At 43.4% G+C, this 23,539-nt stretch overlaps 1 protein-coding gene across 1 annotated transcript in view; it reads right to left on the reverse strand.

The window, feature by feature from the left end:
- ARID1B (AT-rich interaction domain 1B) overlaps positions 1-23,539 on the reverse strand; it is a 447,671-nt gene that overhangs the window by 316,646 nt on the left and 107,486 nt on the right. Inside the window, exon 3 of the mRNA XM_019548627.1 lies at positions 18,619-18,765. Within this exon, the coding sequence (XP_019404172.1) occupies positions 18,619-18,765 (147 nt within the window). The remainder of the gene's footprint in view (positions 1-18,618; positions 18,766-23,539) is intronic.

Here is a 23,539-nt window from a genome sequence, read left to right on the forward strand (position 1 = left end):
GCAGGGGTGGGGGTGGAGGTGGGGAAGAGGAGGCTGAGACCCAACAGGCCGAGCCAAGCCATGCCAAGTTTAACTCAAAAAAGCCAACAAATAAAGACAATCTATTGATGCTCTTAATAGTTTATAACTTTATGCTGTATTCCTTATTCTAATTTCATTTAATTAGGATTTTTTAAAGATCTGTAATGTATTTATACATACTTGCTCTTGAATGAAATTACAGACAACTAAGGCTATGTTCAGCAATCAGATAAGTATATCATGACCATGAAGGCAAGGACTACTAATGATCAGGCAACCTCTAAAAACTCACTACTTTGTTTACTCCATTCTTCGAATGCCAATAATTAACCTAAAGTTACTTCCTAGGTATTAACTGTGCTCTTAAAAAAACTCAAAAACCCACTGATGCTATTGTGCAGCTGAGGACAGGCAGAAAGAATCCCTGATTGCTAATATCCTTTAAAACAAAATCATTTTTATCAGTCTACATTCCAATAGTTTTATTATCAAGTTAATTAATAGACTCCTGTGCTAATATCTAAATGCTAAGCAATTAATGGCACTGAACTATAAATGGCCCTGTCTTTGCTCTTGCAGGAAATTCTTATAAAGCAAATGCAGTTCTATCACTTCAGTGATTGAACACAGGCTTTGCAAGGTTAATATTCCCAAGCAGTTGCAGAATAAAGAGCTGTTTTAATTAACCTTCTGTGATTTTAAATACTTGGAACCAGAGTTTAGAAACTTAAAATAGTAATTCTATAACAACACCACCACCACTTCGTGGATCAAAGCCAACCATGAACCTGATCTGAGAACTTCATTTAGTTTTTAGAAATACATTCTCCACAGTTTCTAATCATTTAAGATGGATACATTTTCACATTTTTAAATCCATAACAAGGGTTTAAGTATAATATACTACATTTTTTAAAGATTTTAAATACTTCTGTATGTACTTTTTCAGGGTTATTTACTCACAAATTCTAAAAATAAATTTCAGGCTGTAAAAGTGATCAACTGTAGTGGTCTCATCTCACTTCAGGACTTGGCAGGTAGAGAAATTGTCATCAAGTGAGTTAGGTCACTCATTGCCTAGCAAATCTACAAAATAATTGCATATCACTATCTGTCTATAGAAGAACAAAGAAGAAAGCATCAGGTAATCATTTTTGCACATATTCAGTTTCTTTCTGATCCAACACAATCTCACTCCAAGAAAGGTCAAATCCATTCTGCCTTTTATTTTTATTATTATTTTTATTATTTCAGCCTCCAGGTTTAGGGCTGTTTTATTTACATTTAGCTTATGCAACACGTTTTCAGAGAATGTAAAAAGTTAATGCATGCTGCACGCAAATAAGATGTGGGAACAAGGAACAGGTTACTGTGAAGAATGGTTTGAAGCAGGGTTGTGTGTTGAGTCCAATATGGCTAAGCAAGAACTCCTTTTCCCATTCCCTCCTACATCTTTCAAAGAAGTGAAGACTATGTTCCCCACAACCAAAAAGCTTAAATTAATAGAAGCGTTAAATGTGGTTAACCGATTTAAATATCCTGGCTCAGTTATTACAATTGATGGAAGACTTGGAGAAAAACTGACAAGGTTAGAGCTTGCAAGGTACTTTAATAGAAGTGTTATGTGGGGTGTGGAACAGAAATGTCCTCAGGGAAGCAAAGTTATTGGAATGTATAGGAGGGCATGTTGCACTGAATGGCAAAGATGTACACCGAGGGAAAGAGGTCCAGGGAAAAACCAAGAAGAAGATGAAAGACAAAACCTGAAAGGACATTCTTAGAAGAATTGGTTTCTGCAGGGGAGAAAAAAAAACAAATCACAGCAGAAAGAGTCGTAACATTGGAAGAAACATCTGGAGTTAGCTTACTGCCAGACTCAGTGAGATAATGAAAACTGTGATTGACAATGCTGATGTAGTATTTCACTAGCACCCAAAAAACCTACTCAAGACTAGGACCCCACTGTACTAGCCAGTGTACAAACATGCACAAAGACAGACTCTGTTACTAATGTTAACTAAAGGCTATCATGAAAATGGTACAGAAGAAAACAAAATGACTAGGATAAGAATTTCCAAGAGTCATTGCCAAACCAATCCTCATTGTGTTCTGATCAGCCTTATCTGACTACCCCACTACCCAGCCTGGTTTGACTACCCAGAATACACGCACAAAAGGAAAACACCTACAGCTCAATTTTGGTGGCATACTGGTATACACAGTAATTTCCTATTTGCTGTGATTCAGAGATATCCCTTCATGATTTAGGGCCAAGAAAGGCTTCTCTGGCCATAAAAAAAAAAAGTAGCTACATCCGTGCCTCATACCTCCACAGATGCATCTGCTAGTCCATATCACCACCACATTCCTTTCCTGGTGTTCAGGTTTGAATTTGCAGGAGTCTCCTCACTTACATTTCTTCCTGCATCTATCCCTTTAGGTTACTTCATTCTGGAAGATAGCCCACCGAGTCTGACAAGCTAGCACCTGCTATGATGTTACAACACAGACATAACTCACTGAAGAAAAAAATGGGAGTTTAACACAGACGCTGAAACAATACAAACCATAGACAGGATATACTGAAATGTGCTGTATAAACATACTATTCCCTCAGTAGACAGTAAGTCAGCTTTTTCCAGTACTAGGGCAAGATCTAGTAGAATTGGAAGAATCGTATTACTGAAATGGCCAGATCTGATTACGCCATTCTAATTAGTGGAATAACCAGACAGATGCTTAATATTTTTTTTTGGTAATTCAGAAGTTCTCCACACTATAACACTTTACAAAAGCAACAGTCTTACTGACTTGGAGAAGGCTGCAGCTGGGTAAGTATCTAAAAACATTGCATGAGTTTAAACTGCATCATAAATCTGCCTTCCTTGAAATTAAAGAGCGAGACAAAGAGAATCTACTTTAATTTTACATGCATGTCACAAGTGTGACTCCTAAATGTCCATGGTCAATTTTTTTTAAAGCACTTTGGTAGTCAGAAAACAGAAAGCCAACCTGACAAAATGACAACACTCTTTCTGAGATACTGGCTACTTGTGGCTTTTCCAGCCCTATTTCTGTGGAACCAACAAAAATTAGACCCATAACAAATACACAGATCACTGGGTGAAATGCCCCACTGAAACCAATCAGACTTCTGCTATAATATCAATACATTCACTGTTTTGTTACCTTAACTTACTGTTGCTTGTCTACTGTAGAAACATGGACTAGCAATAGCAAGATCAAGGTATCAAAATGCTTTTATGCAGTTCTTCTTGCTGTATTTCTCTGGCTCCAGTTCCAGTTTCCACAGAAGTCAAACTGAAAAGGTTGGCAGCAATATGCACATCTGAGTGAGAACTTTTAACAGCGCCACTCAGCTGTTGTATAGCTGTTTGCTTGCTAAGCATCAGAAGTGCTGGTTTGCAAAAGCCAACCAACAAACACACAGTAAAAGCAAAAAGTTGTTTTTGGGTTTTTTTAGTGCTTCACATCTCTGGATGAACAGTTTAAAGTAGCTACTGCTTCTCCTACTTTTAAAGAAGAAAAATAAATTGCATTTCCTTCTAAAATGTTAAAAATAACCTTAGCATTTCACAACATCGATAATACACTTCCAACATTGCAGTTAGACAGGACTTTGGTACTTCCTGGGTTGGTGAAACCACAGAAGCTTTGTAGCTTGCAATACCAAGAACCACCACACATCTTATAACTGATAAATTTATGCACACATGGATGTCTCCATATACAGAGAGTAAAGGGCAATAGGCTAAGAATATTTTATGATCATTTTAAATCACAAGGTGCTACATGTGTTATATGCCAGGTCCCACATACTCCGCAACAACTTTGACCCAATTCTGCATAACCCTGGAAATTCTGCACCAGTGGAAAGATAGACAGCCGGACAAAACGAGGTACATGATGGCAGGGCATAAATGTTTTTTCATAAATCATTCCTGGCTTTAAATGCTTGTGAACAATACAACCAATCCTAACTCACAGCAATAAAAACCTTCCATCATGCCATCCTTAACATGTAGGTTGAATATTTACAAACACACATACATGAGCATGTAATATTAATGCAGTTAAACCTATTGAATAAAAGTACAGCAAAAGGAGCAATGGTAAATTAATTACATTTAAAAACAAAAATTTCTAATCCATGTTCCCTAAGCTCTTACAGTTATTAATATAGGGTTTTTCACATTTTAGACAGATTGCTGAGCTGTATTTTGTATGTTGCATTTACAGTTATATTCCATAATTAAAAATGACCATATTTACTTGAATCTAAGACAAGGAGTTTCCCCCCAGTCAGCATGAGGTGGAAGAACCTAAGTCCTGGATTGGAGTACCAGCCTGGGGCAGGCAGCAGCTCAGCTCTGGCTTTGACCCCAGCCTCAGGGCCAAAGCCAGAGCTGAGCTGCCACCTGCCCCAGGCAGGAATGGGACAGGGAGGGAGGTGGAGGGAGGGGGACACAGCCAGGGGATAAATCAGAGGAAAACATGGTGGGGACGGGGAACCTGCCTCTCCGCCCCTTGTCCCCCATGCCTGTGCCTTCCCCTACCACCTGCATACAGGGCAAGGGCAACGGCAAGGGTCACAGCATCTGGAAGCAGGAACAGGGCGGGACACACGTGCACGCACATACATGAAGCAGGGAGCATGTGGCAGGGGTCTGGCTTCTCACCTCCCACTGCTGCAACTTTAAGACAACCTTCCACTAATTAGATTCTAAACATTGAAAATTATAATAAATGTATAGTTGTCCATGTATTGAATCTAATTATTGGGGTGTCATCTTAAATAAAAAGCTATCTTGGATTTGGGTAAATATAGTATGTAAACACTGTTATTTTATCATATATAGTTTTCATTGCTCATTTTATTGTATTGTTTTGGCAAATGCTGTAAATAAACTACTCCCCCTATATGGGTGCCCACTTAAATAAAAATGTACATTTACAAGACATCTATAGTGACCCAACAAATCTGATCCACTGGTTTTATGTGTAGAATGCTTCAAACTTTGCATTAAAAAACAAACAACACACTAAAGAGTATTTACAGTATATGGGGAAAAATAATTAAGTTTTGTTTAGATTTTAAATATTTTATTAAAAAAAATTAATATAATCAGATTTTACCAACCTGTTCCCTTTTATTGATAAACATAGCCCTACTTAGGGGTGCACCGATAAAGACTTTTTTTGACCAATACCAATGGTCAGTACTGACCTGATTGCTGATATACAGCCCAGCAGCTTAGAGAGCAGTGCCGAGCTGGTAAGTCTGTTGAGGGGGACGGGGAAGAGGGGAAGGGCAATGTGGGGCAGATCGAGGCCCTCAAGGTAAGGGAGAAAGTGGGGCTGGTGCTTCCCAGCCAGACTGGGGCAGGGGACCAAGCCATGAGAGGCTCATCTGGGAGGCACAGGGAGGAGGGGTGGCTCCTGCCCCTGCACACACCCCCAGGGGGAGGCATGGTGGGCATTGTGCCTCCCAGATCTGTGCATAAGGTGAGGGTGGGCTGCTGCTGCACGCTGGGGCCAGAGGCAGTGCCAAGGCCACACTCCAGGCAGGCAGTGCGATGCTTTGGAGGACGGCTATGGGAGGGGAGGGGGAGGAATGGAGAATTTTGGGGTGGCTACAGCCTACCCTGTAGCCCTCCCCTCCCAGGACCACTGCCAGGCCCAAGCACGGCTCTAAGCCCAGCTCCCCCGCTGGGAAGAGCCCAGTGCCACCCCAGGCCCGAGAGCGTCCTCAGCCCATGCACAGATCTGGGGGGTACATGCTCCCCCATGGGTATGTGCAGCAGTGAGAGCGCCACTTCTCCCTCCCCACGCCCCCCGGACGAGCCACTTGCAACTCCATCCACTGTCCCACCCTGGCTGTGCAGCGCCTGCTCCTGCCCTATCCCAGCTCCACTCTCCCCATCACCCTGGGAACCTGAATCTGCTCCCACCATGCCCGTTCCCTCTCCCCCACCTCTTCCCCCCTCAACAGACTTACCAGCCAGATGCTGCTCTACACGATGCTGGACTGGCCCCAGGCATGCTGCAGCTGCGCTCATGCTCACAGCATTAATTGGCAACATTATCGGCCACATCAGCCAAAAGAAGGTGATTGCAGATAATGTTAATTTTCCTTTTATCAGTGCCGATACTTTATGGACTGATGTTTTGGTGCATCTCTAGCCCTAAATGCTGAATAACTGGACTGTCTCATTAAGGCATTGGGTAGAATCATAGTAACTATGGCCGCAAACCTCAAAATGCATATGCAGCCTTTTAGGGGAGACAGACAGACAGAGAACCTTGCCTGAATGCTGCATACAAACAGCCTGCCTCAAAGACCTGCCACACTTTTTTCTTAAACTACCAGTGCTGCAGTAGGAGAGAAAAGATCAGTTTACTCCTACTCTGTTCTAGAAACGCACACAAAAAATCCTCAATACCTATTTAAAATTAAAAACCCCAAATGGCATCAATGTAATACTAACAAGTGAAAAATAAAATACTGTTTTCATTCAACTAAGGCTGAGTCCATTATTAGCTAATGGCTCCATTTCATCTGTCAAGCAAATGTTGTCACCCCCAAATCCTAAAAATAATACATCTCAAACAAAGACAGGATCTTTTTTGTATACACATATTACATAAACAGGAAAATACATAAACAAGTCTGTTTCAGAATCTAGCTAGAAAACATAATAATCCAAAATATACATCTCACTACCTTACCAAAATAATGTTTAATGATGTCAGTTTAAGCTAGCAATTACATGACATTCTTGAGCAAAATATCACTTTTACTCATTGCAAAAAGGTTTAAAGCTGCAAAAGCAACTGAAGCATTTATTCATTTATATGCCATTTCAAAATGAAAAACAGTGCCAAAGGCAACGATTGTATTGGTGTAGCATATTCCATTTAAAAAAAATAAAGCACTAAAAGGTAAAATAAAAGGCATCCCATGTGCCAACTGGCAATATCTAATGATCAATGAATCTGTTAGCTGCAATAAACTTGGTTAAAACAAAGCACTTCCTTTTAATGGTTTTTACACAGTAGACACCTGAAATGAACGGGGGCGACTGCTGATGTCTCGCACTATTTCTTTATACAGCAAGCTGTGCTATATTGCTGTCAACCACCCCTCATGTACCCACCCACTTAGCTCCTCCCCCTCACACACACAATCAATTTAACACAAATTTAAATAACTTGTACTTCTACTGTTCAAGTAAATTCCACCCCCCTTTTCTTATGCAGGAGGAGTGCAGTTACCAGACTGTCGGAGACAGTTCTCCAGATTATTTTACCCTTTAGTTCTATTGATGACATAGCGTGTTGCATATGAGTGAATCAATGTCTTAGCAAAGGAGCAATGGTTTCACACCTCAACAATACGTGAGAAGTGAAGAAGAGAGCTGACTGAAAAGCATAACATTAAGTGCTAAACCCAAGTACAGAAGCTCAGCTATATTCTGACTAAAAGAGGTAAAAGAAAAAAAACCAAAACATTTATCTGAAATTTCTTGTCTATTTTCTTCTCTGCCCTTTCTGGCAATAAAATACTATTGCATAACACTGCAGGATTCTACCTACAAGGAAGAAAGAGTGGGGAAAAATTCATCACCTAGCCAGAATAAGCCCTAGCTTCATCTACCTTTTCAGTTTCAGAATCTCCAAAACAAATACATTAACATCAAAAAGGGAAAGAAGAAAGGAAATCGGTATGGGAAAATGACAACAATACCCAACCATTCTAACAGGAAATACTTTTTCTTAATTCTCTCTTCTTCTCTTACACATCTTTTTCAATTGCAGATAATACAATAACAGAAACAGGTTTATTTACCCTTCACACAGCTTAAAAAAAAACATTTCCATCTACTTCTTACTGAAGTTGGAAGCATGCTGCAAAATTCTGCCAGCACACCTACATTGGTTAGGACTATGAACAGGCACGTACCTAGCTGATATAGCAAAGCTAGAAAACACCCCCATCCTAACCGAGTGACAACAAAAGAAGAGGGTTACCATTTTCTTAGTTTCTATCATTTAGGGAAGCAGTGCAGGAAAAAACCCAACCAAATAAAAAGCCTTCTGCCGCCACATGCCATATCTCCAAAAACAGGCAGCATATGTATGGTGGCAATGATACAATACGGTGGTAGATCAGCAGGGATATACAGATATAGATACATTAGTGGTGCTTTCATTTAAATGATGGAAAACTGTGGATTTGGGGTTCCTTTTTTCTTTTTTAAATGAAAACTCTGGATTTTTTTTAAATCTGAGAAAACCAGGATCCCTAAAGATCAGTTATATACACAAGTGCTGATTGGCATTACAAACTGGTCATGTTTCTAGTAAACCAGTAAGTGGAGGAATATTATCCATCTGAAGTTTCAGTCCTACGCAAGTCACAATAGAAAATGGAGTTCAATGGGAGATGTCTTGGGACTGGGGGATGCCCTTCATTTTAGGTATGCTTTAATATCAGGCAAGAGGGATTTTCATAGTTTCACAGTTATTAGGGGCTGGAAGGGACCTTTACAGATCATCAGGTTCAACCCACGCCCCCGCACTTGGCCAGGAAAGGCTGCTGGGATCAGATGACACCAGCAAGATGGGCATCAAGACGCTTTTTGAGGATCACCAGGGTGAATGATTGTACCACCCCTGGGAGGAGCCTGTTCCAAACCTCGGCACTTGACTTGTAAATAAGTTTTTCCTTATGTTGAGGCTGAAGTGATCCTCAATCAGCTTGGGCCCATTATTTCTTGTCCTCCCCTGAGGGGCCTTGAAGAACAGATGCTCCTCCAGGCCCCAGTGTACACCTTTCATATATTTATAGGCTGCCATCAAGTCCCCTCTGAGTCTTCTCATCTCCAGGCTGAACAGTCCCAAGTCTTTCAGCCTCTCTTCATATGACCTGGTCTCTAGGCCTTTAATCAGATGCATGGGCCTGCTTTGGACTCTCAAACTTCTCTACATTTCTCTTGAAGTGCGGCATCCAGAACTGGATGCAAAACTCCAGCTGGAATCTCACCAAGGCTAAGTAGAAAGGGAGGATGACGTCCTTAGCTTTGCTCGAGATGCCTCGGTAGATGCATGCCAGTGTTTGATTAGCTCTCCCAGCTACAGCATCGCATTGGTGGTTCATGTTCATTTTGTTATCTATCACGACACCCAGGTTTCATTCAGATGTGGTGCTAGCAAGCATAGCATTGTCAAGCCTGCAACTGTGTTTTGGATTATTTCCCCCCAGATGGAATACTTTACATTTCTCCATATTAAACAACATCAGGTTGACACCCACCGACCTCGTGAGCCTTTCCATGTTGGCCTGTATTTCCAGCCTGTCTTCAAGCATGACCATGCTCCCCCACAGACTGGTGTTGTCAGCGAACTTTGCTAGTTCACTTTTTATACCCGGATACAAATATTTAATGAACATGTTGAAAAGCATTGGTCCGAGTACTGAACCCTGAGGGATGCCACTGGCCACCCTCCGCTATAATGACTCAGTTCCGTCAATCAATTCTCTGGGTCCTACCATGGAGCCAATTACCTAGCCAACAGACCATAAAGTAGCTGAGGCCACATTTTCCCCATTTTTTCATGGACTTCATTGGACACCAGGTCAAAGGCCTTTCAGATATATGACATAAACCTCATTTTGCAAGTAACTTGATAATAGAAGGAAATTAGGTTGGTCTGGCACGACCTGCCTGTAACAAAGCCATGTTGATTATCCTTCAAAATACTGCCTTCTGCTAGCCTGTTTGTCATGATAATTTTGATAATTTTCTCCACGATTTTACCAGGGTTTCAAGTCAAACTGACTGGCCTGTAGTTCCCCAGGTCCTCCTTTCTCCCTTTCTTAAACATAGGCACCATGTTGGCCTTCCTCCAATCTTCTGGGACCTCTCCCAAATGCCACAAGTCTTCAGATAACTTTGCCATTGGTCACACAATGACACTGGCCAGTTCTTTTAGCATCCTTGGGTGTGGTTTCATAGATTTCATAGACATTAGGGCTGGAAGGGACCTCAGAAGATCATCGAGTCCAGCCCCCTGCCCCAGGGGCAGGAAGTCAGCAGGGATCATAGGATCCCAGCAAGATAACATCCAGATGTGTCTTGAAAGTGTTCAAAGTAGGTGCTTGAACCACCTCCGCTGGCAGACTGTTCCAGACCTTGGGGGCTCAGACAGTAAAGAAATTCTTCCTTATGTCCGCCTGAAACGGTCATGGAGGAGTTTGTGACCATTTGACCTTGTCATCCCTTGGGGCGCTCTGGTGAACAGTCATTCCCCCAGATTGGTAAGCACCCGATAAACTTATAGGTAGCCACCAGATCACCCCTGAGCCTGCGCTTTTCCAGGCTGAAGACTCCCATAGCTCTTATCCTCTCTTCATAAGGTCTGTTTTTCCTGACCTCTGATCATGCACGTGGCTCTCCTGTGCACTCTCTCAAGCTTTTCCACATCCTTTTTGAATTATGGAGCCCAAAACTGGATGCAGTACTCCACCTGCAGCCTCACCAAGGCAAAGTACAATGGGAGAATGATGTCCTGGGATTTGCTTGAGAAGCATCTGTGGATGCAAGCCAGCATTTTGCTTTACTAGCAGCAGTATCACATTGAAGGCTCACACTCATCTTATGGTCAATCATGACCCACAAGTCCCTTTCGTCCGTAGTGTTAGCCAGCATAGCACTGCTAAGCCTATAAGGATGCTGCACGTTTTTCTTCCCAAGGTGGAGAATCTTGCATTTTTCAGTGTTAAACACCATCAAGTTCTCATCTGCCCATTTCCTGAGCCTGTCAAGGTCAGCCTGGATCACCCTCCTGTCCTCAGGTGTGGACACTTTACCCCAGAGTCTGGTGTCATTGAACTTGGCCAGTCCACTTCTGATACCAATGTCCACATCATTAATGAAAATGTTAAATAGTATAGGCCCAAAAACAGAGCCTTGTGGGACCCCACTGGTCACAGGGCACCACGATGATTAATTTCTATCAACCATCACCCTCTGGGTCCGACCACGGAGCCAATTCCCCAGCCAGCGGATTGTGGTGAGGCCGAGGCCAGTTTTGCTAAGAGGTGATCATGGGATACCAGATCAAGGCTTTTCTGAAGTCAAGATATACGATATCAATCTCCTCTTCTCCCTCGTCCTCATGACAGGTCAAAGAAATAAGATTGGTCAAGCAAGACCTACCCACAACAAACCCATGCTGGCTATCCTTCAGGATGATGCCATCAGCCAGTCTGTTAAGGATGGCCTCTTTGGTAATCTTTCCTAAGACCTTCCCCGGGATAGAAGTCAGGACGATGGGCCTATAGTTTGCCGGATCCACTTTCCTCCCTTTCCTGAAGATATGCACCACGCTGGCCTTCTTCCAGTCTTCAAGCACTTCACCAGAGCACCAGGAGTTCTCGAAGGTCCATGCCAGTGGCTGAGCTATGATGCTTGCCAGCTCCTTGAGTACCCTGGGGTGTAAACTGTCAGGGCTGGCTGACTTGAAGGTGTGCAGCCTCTCAAGGTGTTCCTTCACTAGATCAGCATTGATGGGGGGTAAGGAATCCCCCTCACCCAGGCCTCCCTGTCCCGTAATGGGCAGGGGTGTCCCATGGGACTGGTGAAAGACCGACGCAAAGTACCTATTTAGCAAGTTGGCTTTTTCCTGGGTGTCAGGTGTCCCATCTGGTTTAGCAGGGGTCCAATGTTGACCTTGCTTTTCTTCCAGCTCCCCACATACCTAAAAAAGGACTTCTTATTGTCCTTGATACTTGTAGCTAATTGGAGTTCCGTCGCAGCCCTGCCTTTCCTGGTTCACTCCCTGCAAGTCAGGACCAGTGCAGAGTAATCCTCCTTGGAGGTAAATCCAATCCTCCATCTTTTGTAGGTCTTTCTTTTTAGATGCAGGAGATCCACTACTTCCCTGGAGAGCCAAGGGGGCTGCTATGCCCTTTTCCTGCCTTTCCTCTGAGACAGGATGGACTTTGCTTGCACATCCAGGATCGCTCCTTCAAGGAGTAGCCACTCATCCTGAACTCCCCTCCCCTTTGGGTTGTGGCCCTTTAGGGCCTCCCTGACAAGCCTCCTGAGCTTGTTCAAGTCAGCTTTCCTGAAGTCAAGGACTTCTGAATTGCTGACTGACTTGCCAGCTTTACAGCAGATGGTGTGGTCACTGTCACCCAGCTTCCTGATAATCATTAGGTCACTGATGAGGTCGTCCCATGTTGCCAGAACCAGGTCAAGCAGCGCTTTACCTCTCGCCAGCCCATCAACTTCTTGTTTCAGATGCAGCTCATCCATGCACAAAAGAAAGCTTTGCAACTGCTCGGATTTGACTGAGTGCTCTTCCCATGAGATGTCTGGGTAGTTGAAGTCTCCCATGACAACCATGCACTGGGAGCATGCGGCCTCAGCCAATTCCCTGGAGAACTCCTAGTCAAGGTCTTAATCCTGGGCTGGAGGTCTATAGTAGACTCTCACCATTGTGTCCCCTGTGCCATGCTCCCCATGAATTTTAACCCAGAGGGTCTCCAGTCATACACCCTGGGCACCAATCTCAGCTTGCAGGGACACATAGCTTTCCTTGATATAGAGAGCTACACTCTTGCCCCTTTTGTCCACTTGATCCCTCCTGTACAGGGTATAGCCATCTATACTAGTGGTCCAGTCTTGGGTGAAGTCCCACCAGGTCTCCATTATCCCAATGACATCACAGTTATTTGTGTTAAGCAGGAGGACAAGTTCCTCCTGTTTATTTCCCAAGCTACTGGCATTTGTGTACAGGCAAGCAAGTGTCCCATTGGGGGCTCTTGCCTTGCCCACAGATTGTACCAGCGCTGGGGCAGGGGTGGGCTCCCTTAAGTGCCTTGGCCTGCTGGCTTTGCAAGGGTTGCTCAGTGGGCTAGCAGTGGCGGTAGTCCCCCCATCCCCTGGTGGGCTTAGCTTAAAGCCCGGTGGAGCAGGTCAGCCAGTCCGGCTGAGAAGAGCCTCCTCCCCAGCAGGGAGAGGTGGACGTTGTCCCTTCCCAGCAGCTCACTGCCTCTCTGACTAGAGTGGCTGTGGTCATGGAAGCCAAACCCTTCCTGATGACACCAGTACCTCAGTCTTTGATTTACTACCTCAATCCTCCTTTCTCTCAGCCCATAACCCAAAACTGGGAGGATCAGTGAAAACACTACCTGCACCCCTAGCCCCTTAAGCTCCACTCTCAAATCCCTGCAGTGCTTCCTGGCCTGACTGGGAGCGCTCTGAGCCATGTCATTTGTGCCCACATGGATAAGGAGCATAGGGTCAGTAGGCCGGAGGAGCTCAGGGATCTTCTCTGCAATGTCTCAGATATGGGCTCCCAGGAAGCAGCAGACTTCCCGGGCTAAGGGATCAGAGCAGCAGATTACTCCCTCAGTCCCCCTTCAGATAGAGTCTCCCACGACCTGAAAAAGTGACAGGCAGCCCCCGCAGTCGAGAGCCAGAGGCTCCATCTGCATGGAGCCTGGAACCACGGGCTTTCTCTAGGTGGAGGTCGCTGAGGTGCCAGAGGGGGAGGCAGCAGACCCTGAGGGGGCCCTCAGGTTGAGGCACGTGCCCATCTGCATCATGCCGCTCTGCTACAACTGCAACTGTCTACCTGAGGGGGTTCAAAGGCAGGACCTCTGGCCCTCCCGCTCACCCTCCTGCACAAACTCCCACCCTAAATCGTGCACCAGGCCCAGAAGCATGCCTGTTTGTGAGGCTCCGGTCACGTGGCTCCCTGAGGGGCTGGGCAAAGTAGGAGCTGTGGGGGGGAGGGGGGTATGACCCTCCCTGCCTCCACTCAGCCTGCTCCCAGCTGGCTACTTCCCTCCCACCACAGAACCCTGCTTACCTGCGGGCAGGCTGGGGCTTGTCAGGGGTCCTGGGGTGCAATGGGCTTACACCGACATGTCTCGTTCCGGAGCTAGGTCCCTAACGCGACTTCTACCATTGCCAGGCCTTTTTTAAACTGCCCATGTACAGAAGGACTGGCCAGTGCCGCGCTGTTCTCGGGGAAGCTAAGGGGGAGGGCCCTTCTCCCCACCAAAGGAAGGGACAGGCGAGTGCCCCCCCACCTGGCTCATGTGCCAGGAGGGGGAGGGGGAGGCACCGATATAAAGAAAATTTACTACATCAGTGATCAGTCAATAATTTGGCCAATGAATGGCCTGTGCACGCACACAGCCACAGTGCAAGACGCAGGCAACAAGGAACACAGCCAAGCACTGTGGAGAGCTGCCTCAAGCTAGTAAATCTGATGTGGTGGGAAGGAGCAGAGAGAAGGAAAGGATCATGGGGGGGGGCAGGTGGGCTGGGGCAGGGCCTGCCCAGACAGGGTGGGGCGGGCATGGGATGAAGCCGCAGCTCGTCCAGGGGGGTGACTCCTGCTGCTCATCCAAGAGGGCGGGGGGGGCATGTGCCCCTGGATCTGTGCAGGGCAGGCTGGGGCTAGGGCTGAGTCAAGCTCTTCCCGGTGGGGCAGCGCTGCAGCCACAAATTCACCATAGTCCCTTCCCAGCACAGCCCCCACAGGAAGAGCTTAGCACAGCCCTAACCCACCCTGCCATATCCCTCCTCCCCCCATCCTCCCAGACGAGCAGTGGGAGTCACTGGGAAAGTGGGGAACCACCAGATCAGCAGCTCCCAGCTACTCAGTGCACAGAAGCAGGATCCGCTCCCCCCAGACAAGCCGCAGCTCCGTGCCACATCCGCCCCATCCCAACCTGACAGCATTTGCCCCAGCCCCACTCCTCTTCCTCACCACAGGGGCCTTAATCTTCCTTCGTGCCCTTTATGACAAACTGTGCTCTCTGGGAAGAAAAAAAAAAAATCACTCCTGCTCATGAGTAGAGACAAACAAAGCATTTTTATGACTTACGCCTGAATATTAGGAGCTTTTTAGTTTCCAAACCTCAACAGATCTTTTGAAGCACAATGTATTCCACCCAATATAAATACATTATTTGTTTAGCTGCATAATAAAGTTAGAATAGTCCTGATCCCCCCCATCCCCCATCCAATGGTTACATAAACAATACATCAATTATCCACTTATCAGTTAAGTGTGCAAATTAATGTGCAACAGTTTATGGCTCAAAAATGATGGAAGGGAAGCAACTGTCAAAAGTCTGTTATTAGGAACTTTGAAATTGAGGGCAGCAAATTAGCTTCAGAGCTGCCATCTCCCCTCATTTTTAAGGCTTCTGCTAGTAACCCCAACACTGACTAGCTCCCATCATTTTAAGACTTTCAAAAGCAGCTCTGGAATTGACAATTAGAAACCTTGAAAATGAGGGGAACTAACCCACTTTGGGGCTGATGGTACCATAGTATTGATGGTGCCGTGCTTTGCTTAAACTAAAATTGGATAAGTCCTTACACTAGGTAAAGCTATACATTTTTTCCACCCCAAAGCCATGTACTTAAATAGAATACTTACTATTATTTGATTTCAGTTTTAAAAACTTTTCAATTTCAACATGAACTTTCAGTTTTAAACTAGAAATCGGGTCTTGGCTGATACATAAGACATGGGAGACCTAATCTCTCTTTGCCATCCAACGTTAGTGGAACCAATTAGGAAGGAGAGAACAACTTTTGAAGTGGCCTGCTGGATATGGCTTAGAAACACCATGTCCAGCAGTGATCTAGAAAATGCATGTGGCAAAGAATTTCCCTCTTTTTTTCCAATAATCATGCAATCTGCCTTCAAACTCCATAATGAGACTACCACAGTAGTGTAGCAACATTTCAAAGAATCTAGAACTTCTTTGTTACTAAATACACCTCTTCAATCAGCTGCTTATCTATCTAGAACAGGTGGACTTGGAATGTGAGAACATTTGTACAGAACAAAAAATCTTTCTTAGGCAGAGACCCTTAGAGTCCAGAAGACAGAAAATCCAGACCATGAAAGTCTAGTTAGGGACAATGAAAATGGTATTCCCTGGCAGGTTCTTGTCATTCAGCTATCACTGGAGGATAAGCTTGATAGAGTGAAGCAACATTAGATGTCTGGAAATTTCTGAAACATCAGCTTCTCCTGTTACACCGGGGATAGCTGGAGTGTTGACATGAGAACAAGTACAACAAACTTCTCAAAAACTTGGCAGCTTAGATCCCAGCTGTTGTACCTTGCATTGTCTAATTCTGCTCAAGTTCTACCAATTTAGTTCCTAGATAAAACAGCTTCTATACTGAAAATGGAGTTCGTTTATTCAAGCTTGTGGTATGCTGAGATGGCCATTATGCTTGCCAATACTCATTGTTTCTTTGCGCCTCCCCCAGTAGGTATGAATCTATCTATTGTCTCATCTTATTTAGATGGTAAGCTCTTGCTAGCAGGAACCATACTTCTGCTCAATGTTTGGACAGCAGCTAATGTAACATGGTCTCAATCTATGGGCAGGGCTGTTAGGCTCTACACATGTAAATAAATATAATAGAAATTTCCTTCAGTTCCTGACCCAAGTATTTTCCTCAGAAAAACCCTAGTAATGACTGCCCCAGCCTGTTCTTCTTGGGCTCAGTGTAAGTACAGGGGACAACTATCATCTTTGAGAAGTCTCTAAGGATATGGCCAGTCCAAAAAGAAGTGCTTGCTTATGCCAATTCCATTTCAATAAAAATGGATACAATGTAAAAAAGGTAATGGGGAAGGGTAGATAAAACAGGTGAAATCTACACACTTCCAGGGTCAAAAGAAGCATAAGACTAAACAGGATAAGGGATAATTGACAGTTTGTTCTGTTTTTATCCTGTTTCCCATTAGCCAGAATTATAGAGCAGGAAGTGGTAGATTTTTAAGGTAAAATGGGAAAAGAGAAACTAAAGCTTATAATACAGAATTTTTTAAACTACAAACCAGTGAAACTAGCTTTTCCCACTGTACCTAATCCTATGAATTCTGTACCCCTTCTAAACCATTCTACATTCTAAAAATTAAATACTGAGATATTTATCCCTGTTGCTAAAATCTAACTGAAAATAGACCTATATTTTACTTATTTTCAAGATTGCTACACTTTGAAGTTACACTATAAGTTACAAATCTCCAATTCATCAGGAAAAGTGAAAATACAGCTCCTGACTTTTTTGCCAGTATTAATCTTTGCATATTATGCTACTTATAACTCTGAAATATCTTTACCGCAGGTTACCAATGGAGACAGGACTCTGGAGCTTCAGTTCCCAAACCACAAGCTTCAACTACTCATGTCTAAAGGAATAACTTCTTTAGATGTTAACATCCCCTTGATGAAATGTTACATAGGTTTAAAATAACTCAAAAGATGGAAGGGTCAGGTGTTTTAAACACCATCACTGGTAAGCTTGAGAACTGTATTTCATATACTATACAGTATCGGAATAAGAAAAGGTTAATTCACAATGGAACTTTTGTACATGCTAGGATTTCTTCATCTAATGATAATAAATCAGTAGAAGTGTTATATTGTCATTTTAAAACCTGACTAAGGACAGCGCTAGCATGGGGCCTACAGAGTCACTTAGCATTTTTTTTCCCAGGCAAAGGTTTATGCTTCATACCAAGAATAGCCCCAAATACTATGAATGCTGCCTGATGGGAAGTTCACCAGTCAGTGGCAGAAAGCAATAATACTACATCTAGTCTTCAGGAGCAACGTTCTTTTAGCTTCCCAAGGATATTGAATATATTTTGGTTTAATTTGCCTCTCTTGTTCCTTTCTTTCTAGGCTGCACTTCTGTGGCTAACATTGTGGGAAAGTATGTAGAACTCAGCTTACATGTTGATTTACATTAAATGAAGGGAACTGAGGTCTATCATTACACAATACATCACACAGGAATTCCTCAGGTTCTATCATGTTGAGCCATCCTTTATTACTTTAGACCTTACTTGTTAACAAGATCATCTTTTTTATTTTTTAAAAAAACTTAGGCAAACAAATGCCCTCATATCTGTAGCAGCACTGATGAAGAGAAATATTTAGCTTGGGTAGCACAGCTAGAAATAAACACAAAACAGTCTGTCATGGAATTAGGGTTATTTAGCACAGCTGACCAGACATACTGAATGAAGAAAATAATGTGTTGTTTGAAATGTTTGTTCTCTCCCCACCAGCTCCCTTGAAACAGCAGCTCAACAAGGTCTTTTTCTAAAAAATCCAAAATAAATCCTATCAGATGCAGGAGGTATCAGAGCATGACTTGCAAAGAATTCGAAAACAAGAGACATGTTCGTCTTTTGCCTTCCTCTCCTCATTTATATATTAAATCAAGGATGAAATCTGTTACCTCTTGAAAGAGGATGGGGTGATCAAATGAACGCAAAACTTTGACAGCACTACATAAACACCAAGACTTTCTAAAAACAGAATGTCCTAGTTTTAAGTTCTAGAATAGGTTAAAAAAATAAATAGTAACCATTGAGAAAAATATTCCATCCTCCAAACATTATCCTTTTTTTTTTTTTTTAAAAGAGTGTTAGGGCAACTGGTTTTTTTTGTTTGTTTTTTTTTTAAGAGTGTTAGGGCAACTGTGAGCAGGGTTTGAATATGCTTACCTGCTGTGTCTGGTACCTCTGCTGGGCCTGTGACAGATACTGTGCCTGGGGTGGCAGATGCTGAGGCTGTGGCTGCTGGTTGTAATATGGCTGTTGGCCCTGTTGGCAGTAGCCACTTACACCTTGCTGACCATACTGAGGTGGCATCTGTTAGAAGATCCAAGAAAAGCAGACATGAGTCAAGAAGTCAAATCATACAAGACCAAGCAAGGTCACAGTTGCACAATAACACCTGAACAGAATTATTGCCCTTACCAACAAACCTGACCCAATATTACCAGCTCTTTCAGTCAGCAGCTAATGAAAGACTTCAGATGCATTTGCAAAGTATCGAATTCAGTACTAGGTATACTTTCTCATCAATTAAAATGTTCAAGGAAAGCACTTACCAATGACTATTTGCTACTGTAACTTAAACTTGTGAACACCAAAATTGTGTATATCAAATTTTGAAATGAATGAAAAAACTGTTTGAATAGAAGACTTTTCTCCATAGACACTGCTGTACAAGGCAACCTTATCATAGGAATCGCTCTGTTTAGTCAATTAAAAAGTAACGTGATGAAAGAACATAATTTTGAGGCAAGATTTTACATGAGAATACCACTGTTACAGTGACAGGTACAGTACCCATTTTTGTGCAATGGCAAACTTTTAGGATTGGGGTTGGGTTTTTTTGGTATGATACAAATTTTCTGAAGAGGGCTTATCCAACTTCCTTAGTGAAAAAGAAAAAGAAACGGTCTCAGAGATCAATCTTTCTAAGACTCGTCCTCTTTGCCAAAATAGAACTTCTGAAAAAAGCAATCATTCAAACAGTAATGTAACATAAATATATATAGCCTACTGGCCAAAGGTCCTGCAACAAATCAGTGCAAGTGTCATGGACTGACCCATTACCCATAGAAATAACTGAAGCTATAAATTAAAGCCTATTACTTAACATGTCCAAAGTATTTGGGTTTGTGGTATCTTTGTGCCACCACAAGTTAACTTGTAAGTGTACCTTTGAAGTTTAAAAGGTTCTTGACAACAACTGAGGCTGCAATGATTTGAAAAAACATAACTCCCCCCTCTCACCTCCCACGACAGCAGGCTCCCCAGGCCCCTCCCACAACATTTCTCCACCTCTAGAAACAGGGCCATGAAGTTGAAACTATAAGCAGGAAGGAGAGATCAGACACTGTTGCTGCCATAGTGGCAGGAGCAATAGTGGGTATTGGCAGCCAGTGAGGAGCCTGAGGGCCATGCATTAATCTCTCGCCCCTAACGTAGGCAATTAGAGCAGACATGAAGTCAACCTCAGAAACATCTAACATCACCAGCACAGGTTACCTGCACTGAAAGAACTCTAGAATGCTTTGCATATACTCCCCAAGTTACTGCCACTATCAGAAACTGATCTAATCTTTTTGATTTTGCCACAAACTGGCCAGTCAATCTGATTACGTTTTGTTAAGTCCTCAGCACTCTGTCAATATAAGAACGCATCTGCTACTTCCATTCTTGTTCCTTGCCTCATGTACTTGCTTGCACTTTACCATCCACTCCATCACTCCATCTTTTCTTTCTTTTTCCTCCTTCACTCTTATGCATCTTCCCACCTTCTTGCAAGGTATACCAACTACAATAACAAGAAAACCAACACCAAAATATATAGATGGCAAATATAAGCAATGAGAGGATTTTATTTATATTTTATGCCCTCCCAGCTTTTCCAGCCACAATCTTCCTGTTTTATCACTCGTTGCGTTACGTTTACTTTGAGACTGCATGCTTTTCAAAGTAGGGTTCCCTTTTAAGTTCTGTAAAACGCCTAGCTCAATTTTTCTCAGCATTTTAATAAACAATAGACAACACTGAAACTGATTTTCCTTGCCTTTCAGTGAAAAAGCATAAGATACTGCTGGCAAACAAACTTAGTAAAGAGTGTGTTGTTCTGCTTTTATATTATACATAAAATACTCTTAATAAATAAAAACAGCAATTAAAATTTCCCCAGAACAAAAAAAATCTGAAGCCAAATGCATGCTCTGCTTGCAATAAATGACCTTAGCACCAGCTTTCTTTCTAAGGTAGCTCCTACCTTTCATTCTTAGACCCATATCTTTTGTAGCCCTTACAACACAGATCAAAATTCAAAAAGCTTTACTCCTCTTGTGTCAGCACATGAATTCCTGGGAGGGTACAGGGAGAATAGATCAGAGCTTGAATCTATTTCTAGGGGAGCAGAGAAACTGTAATAATTATACCATGACTCCTATCACACTTGCGCAGCACAAATGGCATTATATTTTGGAGGAGTAGGATTGACCATCAGTGATTAAACTGCTTTTGGCTGCTAAGAAAAAAGAAGGGAGGAGAATAAAAGAGAAACCAAATTGGCAGCTAGAATGAAGAAGTGAGAGAAATCCAATTAAGCATACAACTCAGACCATAATCTTTCATCCTTGCCTGAACAAGGGTCTTGCAGCTGACATCCTTTGTTGAAGTAATACCTTGACAAAAATGGAACTTTCAAGCAATTTTTGTATATCCAAGCCATGGCTAAATTCAGTGACTTAGGACAAGGCTTAATAGACGGCATTATGGACATTAGCATAATTTAAAAAATAAAGTATAACAGAATTAGTATTTAAGCTCAGGTATACCAGTAGTTGTAGGACAAGTAGTTGCAACATGCAACAGCTGGGATAGGAAAGCCTGGCCAATGCTTCACTGAAATGATCTGTGCCCAGCGACAGCGAGTTCCACTTAACCATTTGATTACGCCATATTTAGGCTGAAAATGAGGGACATATTGTAGTGACACTGAATTTTGCTCTTCTGCTGGATCTTACATAGCCATTTCAGGTGCTCAACAGGAAGACAAGCCCAGGAAAACCTCACTGACTGGCAAATCCTGTCTTCAAAGAAGTACAGATCTTTACTGGCTCAAGAGATCAGTCTCAAAAGAACACGTTCTTCCCACTGAAGGCTTTTGTCTGATAGGAACTTTTGGACTATTTTGGGGGTAATAAATTACAACACCCTGGCTGTTATAAGCAGAAATCAGGGTTTTCCATTTCCCACAGAAAAATATAACCCCCCTGTAGATTTTCCCTTTTACTGGAGAAAAATACAGGGTTTTATTTTTAACAGAGAAATGCATGGATTTTGCTCTTTTGTACAGAGCTCTCTGCAGGCTGGCAAAGGTCCAGTCTGCAAGGTTAGAGGTGGGGGGAAGGGGCAATCAGGCAGGGGGCACCATGCATATGACCACCAGGCAGCCTAGAGACCAGCTCCTATGCTGGTGGGAGAGGGCTGAGGGCAGCTCATCTGGGGGCTGCAAGGGTTGCTCCCTACCACTGTGTGTACTCCTGGTGGGGGCAGAGAGGGCACATGCCCCGCCAGACATGTGTGCGGGGGTGGGTACAGGCTACATGCTCTGGGCTCGGGCTCCCTGTCCTGCTACCCTCTCTTGGGGCCTCCATGGCCTGGCAGGCAGCACCTGGCACGTGGCAGGGCAGAGTGGGGCCGGGCCAGAAAGCTCCTACCGCCCCTCCCCCCACGGGCTCCACTCTGGCTTTGCTACCTGCAGGAGAGGGGGAGCTGGGTTCCCTGCTCAGGCTGCAGCAGCCACCCATGGGCAGCAGCCAGGGGTTCAGGCATTGCTGCAGGGGGCTGTGGATCTGGGTCCCTGGCCCCATGCCCCTGGCAGCTGGGGGCCCGCTTCAGCAGGATAGCGGGGGCAGGGGTACCAACAGGGCACCACCACGGCCAAGGGGCTGTGGGTGGGGAGTGAGGAACACCAACATGGCTTGGGGACTGTATCTTGGGAGTGAGGGGCCTGGATCTGGGTCCTGGTGAGTTAAGGGGGCAAAGGGAGCTCAGATTTTCCATGATAAAAAACCTAAAATCAAATACCAAAATGTATAGGTACTTTGAATTTATTTTACTAGAATACCTGAGGCACTGGTAGGCTTCCAAATTGCTTTAAAATGAGACATATATCAATAAAAAATTGTGTTTGTGTGGGTGTGTGCGTGTGTTAGTGGCATGTCATTTTAATGATGCATTTTGGGGGGGGTTTAATCAGAGCATTTGCATTTTTTTTTAAATCAGGAAAAATCAGGATCCCTGGTTATCAGAGATCTCTCTAAAAAAAAGATACAACTGAACTCCACAGAGCCAGAGCACAAGAGGTGGCCACTGACTAACAGAGTGGGCTGTTATGCTATGAAACAGTGCATGTAACCCAAAGATCAAACTAGGGAATGAATGCAGAAATTAATGCAACCTTTTTAGTGACAATTATTTTCTGTTTTCTTAATAGCTATGATACTGAATTATGCATTTGGCAAATCCTAGTGAACAGGATTCCCAGAGAAATTATGTTTTCATGCAATTATGTGTCACACTACAGCACGTTTCCTATGTCAACAACCTAGCACATCATATTTTAATTCTTTTTTTATTCTACAGTGGTCACTAATAGTGACAGTTATAACTCAGGCTGTCATATGCTTTAAATTATAAAATTCTGATTTCATACTCTTGTGGCTTTCTGAAGCATGAACTCTTACACAAAAGTTCAGAAAGCTTGAACTATGACAACATAGGGCGGGAGGGTGGGTTACTGAAACTCTGATCAACACCTTTCTTTCCATCTTGAGTACAGATTTACTTTTCTCCATAAAAAACTATTTTTATAATTTAGTTACAACAAACATGGCTGAAATTTGAAACTTGAGATATAAATTAAGCACTGTCATCAGAGAGAAACTGGTTGGGAGGAAGGAGGGAAGAGAGAAGGAAAGCAGGGAGCAAACCAGGAAAGCCAAGGCTGCAACTGAACACCAACTAGCTTCAAGCATCAAGGACAACAAAAAGTCCTTTTTCAGATATGTGGGGAGCCGGAGGAAAAGCAAGAGCAACGTTG

Source organism: Crocodylus porosus, unplaced genomic scaffold (assembly GCF_001723895.1).
Source record: "Crocodylus porosus isolate Cpor-Errol unplaced genomic scaffold, CroPor_comp1, whole genome shotgun sequence".
Taxonomy (NCBI): domain Eukaryota; kingdom Metazoa; phylum Chordata; order Crocodylia; family Crocodylidae; genus Crocodylus; species Crocodylus porosus.